The sequence below is a fragment of the Belonocnema kinseyi genome, chromosome 4 (genome assembly GCF_010883055.1).
Source record: "Belonocnema kinseyi isolate 2016_QV_RU_SX_M_011 chromosome 4, B_treatae_v1, whole genome shotgun sequence".
Taxonomy (NCBI): Eukaryota; Metazoa; Arthropoda; class Insecta; order Hymenoptera; family Cynipidae; genus Belonocnema; species Belonocnema kinseyi.
The window spans coordinates 61,784,935-61,795,550 of record NC_046660.1 but is presented as its reverse complement, the minus strand read 5'-3'; the positions used below and the strand labels follow the sequence as shown (position 1 = coordinate 61,795,550).

The 10,616-nt window shown below is 22.6% G+C and overlaps 1 protein-coding gene across 1 annotated transcript in view; it reads left to right on the top strand.

Annotated features, from left to right (window-relative positions):
• The first annotated feature begins 2,197 nt into the window (after positions 1-2,197).
• LOC117171204 (60S ribosomal protein L23a-like) overlaps positions 2,198-10,616 on the top strand; it is a 15,187-nt gene continuing 6,768 nt past the window's right edge. Inside the window, exons 1-2 of the mRNA XM_033358285.1 lie at positions 2,198-2,278; positions 5,153-5,493. Of these exons, the coding sequence (XP_033214176.1) occupies positions 2,245-2,278; positions 5,153-5,493 (375 nt within the window). The 5' untranslated portion in view covers positions 2,198-2,244. The remainder of the gene's footprint in view (positions 2,279-5,152; positions 5,494-10,616) is intronic.

Here is a 10,616-nt window from a genome sequence, read left to right as displayed (position 1 = left end):
TATAAATAATAAAATAAAAACAAAAATTCATTTTTTTGATTGAAAATTCATCATTTCAATTCAAAATTCATCTTTTTGGGTTAAAAATTCAAACTATTTTGAACAAAATTCGTCTCTTAAACAAAATGTAGATTTTTGAAGATTTAAAACAAAAAATGTATAAACTTTTTAAGAATCTCGAAAGCTTTAAAGAGAATACATTATTTTTAAGATTTCAGGGAAAATTTAAAATAATATTTTATTTTATAAAATGTATTCTAAGAGAATATTTAAAAAGATATCGGAACATTCAAAACATTTCCAAAATTGTCAAAAAGGAAAATAGAAGGTTTTAAGGTCATTTTTTTAATTTTGCAGGACTTTTGAGAAATTTTAGGGAAAATTCTGTATTAAAAAACTTTCAAACATTATTTTTAAAAACTTAGAACAAAACGTATCTTTTTGATGATTTTAAAATCAAATTTAGAAGTTTGCTTTACAGATTTTGAAAGTTTTCAAGATTGAAAAATCGATTTTAAGAGAATATTTAAAAAGAATTTTAGGAATAATTAGGGTTAGTTTAAAAGTTATTGAGACATTTTTTAAGTTTTTAAAGACTAAAAATATTTTATTGTCTTAAAGGATTTCCAAAAATTTGTAAAATATTTCTTAATTTGTTCAAAAAATTGGAAAGTTCTTAATATCTTTTAAAATGATTAAACATTTTCCCTGAATTTTGTAAAATTCTGTAAAATGGAAAAAAATGCCTAGATACATTTTTGACATATCTGAAACCTTCAAAACTCTTTTTGAGAACATTTTGAGAACTTCAAAAATATATATGTCTATATTTTTTTCTTGATTAAAGAACTTTTTTTTGTAAATATAACAATTATGCTATAAAATGGTCTGTTTGGTTTATTTGAAATTCGATCTTTATAAAATGAATTTTCAACTTTTTTGTTTAAAATTAAAATCTTTCTTTTTTTGGCTGCGGGTTCAAAATTTTAAAAAAAGTTTCTCTAGATATACTTTTTAAATTTATGTTGATAAAATAATATTATTTGTTTGTTTTATTATCCACTAATATGCTCTTCGTTGAGGATTTATATTTTTGAGTTGCAGATTTAACTTCTAGTTTAGAAACCAATTTAATTATAAATAATAAAATAAAAACAAAAATTAATTTTTTCGGTTGAAAATTTACCATTTTAGTTCGAAATTGATCTTTTTGGTAGATTTTTTTGAAAAATCATATTTTCGGGTTAAGAATTTAAAATATTTTCTAAAATATTCGTTTCTTAGTAAAAATTTCATATTTTTTGGTTAAAAATGATTTTGGTTGAAAAGTAATCTTGTTTTGTTGAAGATCTGACTATTGTGTTGAAAATTTGTTTTTTTTTTTAATTCATGGGAAATATTTATATTATTTTTTATTTTGAAAAATAAATTTTAAAAGCGATTTGAAAAGGATTTCGAAACAATTCAAATGATATCTTAAATTTTCAAAAAGGAATATAAAAAATTTTAAAGCAAGATAAGAAAGTTTTAGAAAAACTCGATTAAGTTTAAAAGATATCAAAAAGTTTTAAAAAATTCCAAAATAATACAAAGCTTGTAAAGATTTCAAAAAAAGTACAACAGAATGTAGGGTTTTAAAGATTTCGAACAAAAAATTAAGATACGGTTTTCAATTTATTTGATATTAGAGATTGATTATTGACTAATTATTAGAGTTAAAATTTATTTTAGTTATTAGAGTTATCATAAAAAAAACATAAATATTATTTATTTTACTGCAAAGTGAATTTTACATAAATTATGTTATAAACATACATCATTATAATCATTTTTTTTTGTAAACAGGACTTTTTGACAGAAAACTAATCTTCTTTTTTGAAAATTCATCACTTCGATTGAGGCTGCAACTATTAAAAAAATTCAGATGTGTTTTATTAAACTAAAAATAAAAATTTATATTTGTTTAAAGATGAACTTTTTTGTAGAAATTTAGATTGGAAATATACAAGATTGTATTTTAGATTTTTCAAAGAGTTTTAAATAAATAATTGATAACACTTAAACAATAAATACTCATTCGAAATTTTTATTTTGTATACAAAATAATTTTACCCTTTAAACTGAAAAACATGATGCTAGTTATTTAAATTCTCCCGCTCGGTTTTGCTATGACAGCTGGTGCCACCTGACGCTACTTTCGTTTTAGTTTGATTTCAGCCTTTTTAACCAAAATTAAGTTATAAAATGGCTCCGAAACCGAAGCCCACGGAAAAAGCAGGTAATTTTTAATCTATTTTCCCTATTTAATTGTATTTTTACTAACAGAATCTAGAGTGAGTAAATTTCCTATTATAATAATCGCATTTTTTGAATATTAAATTTCCACTGGGAAATAATAAAAAGAAATTTGCATTCGGCCACGCGGTCATCCATTTGCTTCGCGAATAAACTTTTTTCGGCAATATATAATTCAAAATTGTATAATTAACATTTTTTATTAACAGTAACTTAGTGTTTTAAATACTACCTTCTTTTTTAGAAATAATTATAGCTATTTTTTGTAGCAGTTTTGTCAACATGTAAATTTGGTTATCCTAACCTCAAAATTGTCTTTAACTCGTAAGGAGTCAAGGGCCAAATTTTCCAATTCGGGATTATTTGTTTAAAACAAAATCAATAAAAAATCTAATAAACGTACCTATTAAATATAAGAAAATTAATAATAGTAATTGTCCAAATTCGGCAGAGACCAAGCTCAAAGTCATAATTTAATTCCCAATTTTCTCGAAACTCGTTGATTTTTTAAAAGAATTTTTTTCCTTTCAATTACACCATTAATAGCTAGAATTTAAATTTTCTGTCTTTTTTTTTTAACCGCGAATTTACTTCCAAATGAATGTTGAGATTCAACGTGGACACGAAATATAACCTCAAAATGTCCCCTGTTTCATTACTTTTTATTTGAAGCTGAATATCTTTTTTCAAGACCGATTTTTTTGTTTCCATAGAGCAGGAACGTATCTTGAAAAATCTGTTTCGTCATTTTGGTTTGAAATTTCATCTTTTTTTTTTTTGTTGAAAATGCAACTGTTTAGTTGAAAAATTCATTTTTTTTGTTAAATGCAACTCTTGTTTTAAAATTTAACTGTTGTTGAAAAATGTATTTTTGGGTTAAGAATTCAACTATTTGTTGTTTTGCCAGAAGTTTAATATTTTTTATTGAAAATTCATCTTTTGAATTAAATTTAATCTTTCTTTTTCGGCTTAAAAATATTTTAAAAATTTGTTAAAACTTTCAATATCTTTTTAGAAATTAGTCTTTATGGCTTAAAAATTCAACTTTTTGGTTCAAACTTCATTCCTTTTGGTTCGAAATTCTTTTTGTTTGAAAATACAACAGTTTTGCTAAAAAAATAATCTTCGTTTATTGAAAATTTAACGATTTGATTGAAAATTCTTCTTTTGAATTTAAAATTAATTCCTTTAGGTAGAAAATTCCACTTCCTGGTTTTAAAATGAACTCTTTTGTTGAAAATTTTATTATTTTTTTGCAAACTCAACTGTTTTGTAGAAAAATAACCTTGTTGGCTAAAAAATCCAACAATTTGGTTGAAAATAAAACTGTAATTATACTAAAACTAATCTGTAGTTAAATTGAAAATTAAACTAAAAGTTTAATATTTTTGTGTTGAAAGTGAGTTTTTTTGGATTTAAAATCATTCCTTTTCTTGTAAAAATAGTTTTTTTTTGGCTGAAAATGAACTTTTTTGTTGAAAATTCAATAATCTTTTAAGGAATTAGTCTTTTTGCCTTGGAAAATCAAATATTTGGTTCAAAATTAATTTGTTGTTTTAAAGTCGTACTATTTGGTTCGAATTTTAATTAATTATTTGAAAAATTCAACTATTTAGTGGAAAATTCATATTTTTGGCTTGACAATTCAACAATTTGCTTAAAGTGTGCTTTTTCTTGATCGAACCATCTTTGTTTTCAGCCTAAAATATTCCGAAAAAAAAACTAAACGTTACAATTTTAATTGTTTGATTAAAAAAAAATTAATTTGTAAGTTAAAACTATATAGATTTTGTCAGATGTAGAAAAAAATTTTGAAGATTTTCAGGCACTTTGAAAGGTTTTAGAAAAATAAAATACATTTTATAGAAAAATTGAATTTTTATTTCGGTAAATTAATTTGAAGAGAATGTTTAAAAAGATTTGCAAAATTATTAAAAATGAATTTGGATGATTTTAAGAAAATTTTTTCAATTTGGCAGGATTTAAAAAAAAATTGCAAGAAAAACTTTAGGAAAAAATTCGAATAATCTAAAAAGATGTTCAGAAGTTTTGAAAAAATTTTAAAATAATTGAAAATTTGAGAAAATGTAAAGCAACATGTAAATGTTTTAATTTAAGAAGTGTTCAGTTTATAGAAAAATTGTATCGTTCTATTTTTAATGCTTCTAGTCTAAAATGCTTAAAATGAACTCTGTAATTTATAAAAATTTATATTTTTAAATTTGGCAGTTAAACTGCATTTAAATTCAAATTATTCAGTTCAAAAGTGTTAGTGGCTTTCATTTTACATGTGTAAATTATTGAGTGTTTAAATACAACATTTTTGAATTAAAGAATTTTTAAACTGCAATTTTCAAAGTTAAAAACTTAAAGAGTTCCACTTTGAGTGCTTTAATTTGCAGCTCCGTTTTTATTACTTTAAATGGCAACATTTTTGGCTTTAGAGTTCTTTTTTTTAAATTTCATTGACCTTGAAAAATGTTTGCGAACCGGGAATTTTTTTCTTTCATTAAAGCCGCCACCCTGGTAACTGCATTAATGTTATTTAAAAGAATTTATCTCTCTATTTTCCTCAAAAATCACTCTAATTCCCCTACTTCAAAAACATTTTGAGTCTCTTGAAAAAAGGTGGAAAATGGCCCCTTCAACCCCTTATGCATCCTCAGTCTTCAGTTACGAAAATTAAAAAAATAAAATTAACAAAATACATGCATGATGAGTAATGTGTGGGAATCTCTTTGAGATTTCGTGAAACAAAATATAGAGACACATAACTGAATTAAAAAATAATGCTTCTTAAAACTAGTGAAAGAATGAATTTTTGGTCTGACTTGTTCGATTATAATATTGGTTAAAGGCGCTAAGGCTGGGGGGTCTGGGGACAAGAAGCCCTCAGAGAAGAAGGCGGAAAAAAAGCCTGCGACGGCTCCAGCTGCGACTTCTTCCGCGAAGGTGACTAAGCCCGCAGCGAAACCCGCTGCTGCAAAAAAACCCGCAGCAGACAAGCCCGCTGCAGCGAAAAAAGCCGCGGCAGCGAAACCCGCTGCAGCGAAAAAACCCGCAGCGGCAAAACCAGCAAAGCCCGTTGCTAAGGTTGCTGCGAAGCCGAAAAAGCCTGCGCAGTCGGCAAAGAAAACACCCAAGGGCGGCAAAGCTCCCACCACTCCCGTTGCGAAAGCTTTGAAGACACAAAAGAAGGTCAGTATTTTTGAGGATTTCAGGGAAACTGTGCGAGGGCAGGTACCAAGAAAAAAAAATTCCATGTTTTTTTTTTTTTGGGTGTCTACCTGGAATTGTTAGGGAATTTTCTTTTTTAAGTTAGGAAATTTTTTTGGCAAGCGTGTTTATTTATTTATTTTTTTAAAATATTAATGTGATATAAATTAAAGTTGATTACTTATTTGTAAAAATAGCTTTCTATTACTGTATTTAACTATTTTGTTGACATTTTTTTCTAATTGGTTTTTTTTAACCTGAAAATTTAACTATTCTATTTTTTGTAAAAAAAAAATGATCGTTTTTAGTTTAAAATTCAAGGATTTTGTTGAAACTGCATGTTGAATTAAAATGTTTAAAATTAAAAATTAAAATCTTTTTCGATTGAAATATCAAGTACTGATTTTTTTGTTCAAAATTCGTTTTTTCCTTAGCTGAAAATTAATTTTTTCACTTGAAATATTTTGTTGAAAATCAGTTTTTTGTTGTTGAAAATCAAATTTTATCAACTGAAAATGTAATTAAAAATCATCTCTTCGGTTTTATATTAATTTTTTAATCTAAAAATCTAGCTATACAATTTTGGGTTAACAATTTATATTTCTTAGTTGAAAATTCATGTATTTTTTTGGCAATTCGTCTTTTATAGTAGAAATTAATCTTGATTGAAAATTGATTTTTTTTTAAATTCCACTATCACATTTTTTATTGAAAATAAATCTTTTTTAGTTCAAAATCCATCTATTTGGTTGAAAGTTTGCCCTTTTTAGTTGAAAATTTGTCTTTTTTTTAATTAAAAATTCAACTCTTGTTTAAAATTTATTTATTTTGTTGATAAATCGTCCTTTTTGCGTAAAAAATTAATCTTCTGATTGTAAAATGTCTCTTTTTCGTTCAAAATTCAAGTATTCTAGTTAAATATTCATAATTTTATTTCCAAATTGATCTTTTTTGTTGGAAATTCCACTATTCAAGTTGAAGATTCATCATTTTAGTCGAAAATTCATTACTTTTTTAAAAAAATGTAACTATGCTTTTAGACATTGTTTTGGTTTTTATTAATTTTATTTTGTTTTTACTGAAAATATATCTATTCCAATTGAATATTCTATTACTATATAATTATATATTTATATAATTGGCAATTTGTCTCTGTTGTAATATTCGTGTTTTTTGGTAGAAGTTAATCTTTTGCTAGAAAATTGATCTTTTTGCTTGAAAATTAATTTTTTCTTATCTGAAAATTTAAATATTCCATTGTGGATCGAAAATTAAATTTTTAGTTCAAAATTCATAACTTCGATTGAAAATATAACTATATTAATTATAGATTTTTAATTTTAGTTGAAAATTCATAACTTTGATTGAAAATGAAATTATTTTGTTAAAAATTCTTTTTTAAAAAATTAATTTGTTGTCTAAAAATTTAACTATTCTATTGTTGATCGAAAATTTATGTTTTAGTTCAAAATTCATCATTTTGATTGAAAATTAAACTATTTTTTTTTAATTCGTTGTTTTGTTGTTGAAAATCAATTTTTTCTTATAAAAAATGTTAATATTCCATTTTTTATCGAAAATTGATGCTTTAGTTCAAAATTTATTATTTTGATTGAAAATTAGACTACTTTGTTAAAAATTCTTTCTTTTTTGTTGTTGAAATTTAATTTTTTCTTATCTAAAAATTTTAATATTCCATTGTTGATCGAAAATTGATGTTTTAGTTTAAAATTCATCACTTAGATTGAAAAATCAACTATATTAGTTAAAGATTTATAATTTTAGTTGAAAATTCATTATTTATTTTAGATGAAAATTTATTTGTTCTGTTTAAAATTGAAATATTATGTTAAATAAATGTTTTTTGTTGTTGAAAATTAAGTTTTTCTTGTCTAAAAATTTAACTATTCCATTGTTGATCAAAAATTGATGTTTTAGTTCAGAATTCATCATTTTGATTGAAAATTAATTTTTTTTGTCTAAAAATTTAACTATTCCATTTTTGATCGAAAATTGATGTTTTAGTTCAAAATTTATAACTTCCATTGAAAATAAAACTATTTTGTTTAAAATTCTTTTTTTTTTGAAAATTAATTTTTTTATCTAAAAATTTTACTATTCCATTGTTGATCGAAAGTTAAACTATTTTGTTAAAAACTCCTTTTTTTTTGTCGAAAATTAATTTTTTCTCTAAAAATTTTATTATTCCATTTTTTATCGAAAATCGATGTTTTAGTTCAAAATTCATCACTTTGATTTAAAATTTAAATGTATTAATTTAAGATTTCTAATTTTAGTTGAAAATTCTTAACTTTGATTGAAAATTAAGTTATTTTGTTAAAAATTCGTTTTTTGTTGTTGGAAATTAATTTTTTCTGATCTGAAAATTTTAATATTCTATTTTTGAACGAAAATTGATATTTTAGTTCAAAATTTATCACTTTGATTGAAAATTTAACTATATTAGTTAAAGATTTTTAATTTTAGTTGAAAATTTATAACCTGGATGAAAATTAAACTATTTAGTTAAAAATGAGTTTTTTTGTTGAAAATTCATTTCTTTTATCTGAAAATTTTGCTATTCCATTTTTGATCGAAAATTGATGTTTTAGTCCAAAATTCAACAATTGTTTCTCATTTTTGTTGAAAAATCGTTTTTGTTTTGTTGAAATTAAATTTTTTTATTGAAAATTTGAATATTTTTAGTGCAAAATTCAACTATTTCTTTAAAGATGCATGTATTTTATTGAAAAATCGTATTTTTGGTAGAAAATTTATCTTCTGGATTGAAAATTTATTTTTTTGATTAAAAATTTAACTGATCATTTTTAATCGAAATTTAACTATTTAGTACTGGAATTAATTTAATCTAAATATGCACTGAATCTTTTTTAATTATAAGATTCATTTTACAATGCGTGATTTGAAAATCTTCTACTTTAAAAGATTTCAATCTTAGATTTTCATTTTTAATTTAAATAATTTTAAAATGCAGAACACTTAAATAATTATAAAGTAATAGCGTTTGAAGTTGGAAATTTTTGATAAAAATCGTTTTTTTTTATTAAATGTGAATATAAATAAATTATTTTGGAAAGAGAAAAATAATTGATTTGTCGAAACGTCTCAAAACCGGTTCAAAATTACAAATTTCTAGATTTTAACTTTAAAAATTAAAGTGTTTCAATTTGAAAATCTTAGTCGTTAAAAACATGCAACCCAAATAACTTTATATTAATTTATTTGTAATTAAGGGCTTTTACTAAATTTAAAATTGTGTTTCAATCTAAAAGATTCAATTTTTAAACAATTCAATTTCAAATTTCTTATTTAAGAAAAAGAATAATTATTTAGTGTTTAGTAATATTTGATTGTTTATTTATGAAGAATCAATTGAAACTAAATATTCAATAGTAAACAATCTGAAACTGAATTTTGATAATTTTTTTTAATGTATCGAAATTTCTCTGCAAATTCCCACCGTCGAATTTAAAAGACAATGTAAATTTTTGCAGATTTAGAAAGAAAAAAAATGTAGAAACTTGAAAAGAATTATGAAATGCTTCAAAAGAATAAAAAAATTTGAAATTGAAAATAATGTATCATTTTGGAATATTCTTTTAGAAGAATATTCAAAAAGATTTTTAAAAATTTACAAAATTATTAAAAAGAATCTGGAAGATTTTAAAAATTAAAAAAAAATTTCAAGACTTTCTAAAAATTGTAGGAAAAATTCGATATTCATTTCTCAAGATTCTAAATAAAATTTTGAAACTTTTCAATGATTTTTAAAATATTTAAGATGAAAATAATTTAACTTCTAATTTTAGAAGTGTTCAGTTTAACAAAATTTAATTTTTTTTATCTTTAACGTTTCTAAATTTAAATTGTTGAAAACAATATAAATTTGAAAATTTTAAAGCTTACTGATAGTTTTTTTTTTTTAATTTTTCATTAGAAAGTTATCTTTTTTCATGAAAATTCGACTACTTGCAGATAAAAGCGTAACTATTTTGTTAAGCATTAATTTTGTTACTGGAAGATTCATCGTTTTAATTAAAAAATCATCTCTAAAATTGTAACTACTTTGTTAAAAATCAATTTTAAAAAAATTTAACATCCAGTAGAAAATTGAACTATTTTGGGTGAAAAATTGACCTTTTTTGTTACAGAACTCAAATTAAATAAATTTTAATACATAAATTTGTCTTCTGGATTGAAAATTCACGTATTTTATTTTAAAAATCGCCTTTTTTGGTAGAAAATCTACTTTTTTCATAGAAAATGATTTTTTGTCTTTAATATTCATCATTTTGGTTTAAAATTCATCTTCTAAATTAGAAAAAATTTACTTTGTTGAAGATACATCATTTTAATTAAAAATTCATTTCTTTTTAAAATTGTAACTACTTATTTTGGGAGAAAAATTGCGCTTTTCTAGTTCAAAATTCAAATATTTGGGTGTAAATTTGTCTTTTTGAATTTGAAAATTCACGTATTTTAATTAAAAATCGATTTTTTTGGTATAAAATCTACTTTTTTCGTAGAAAATAATTTTTTGTTTTATAAGTTAAACTACTTGTTACATTTTTTTGTTTAATACAAATATTCCAGTTAAATATTCATAATTTGAATTAAAAAATTCGTCTTTTGGTTTAGAAATAAATTTATTTTGTTGAAAAATTAATTTCTTTGGTTGAAAAATGAGTTATGTGGCAGAAAATTTGTTTTTTTCTTCAGATGAAAAGAAGTTTTTCATCTGTTTTTCTAAAAATTCTATTTTTTGTTGAAGAAGTACAGTTTTTAAGGGAAACTCGATTCTATTTTTGGTTGAAATTTTATCTTTTTTGGATGAAAAATTCGTCTTTTTGTATAAAACAATCTTCTTAATTTAAAATTCATCTTTGTGATTGATGAAAATTCAACTATTCCAATTGAAGATTCATAATTTTAGTTGAAAATCCATCACTTTGTTTGAAAATGATTATTTTTTAGCTGAAAATTTAACTTCATTTTTTAAAATAATTTTATTAGTTCAAAATTCAACTATTTGGTTCATAATGTTGAAAATGTTGCAGCTGGAATGTTTAAAATGTTTAATTTCT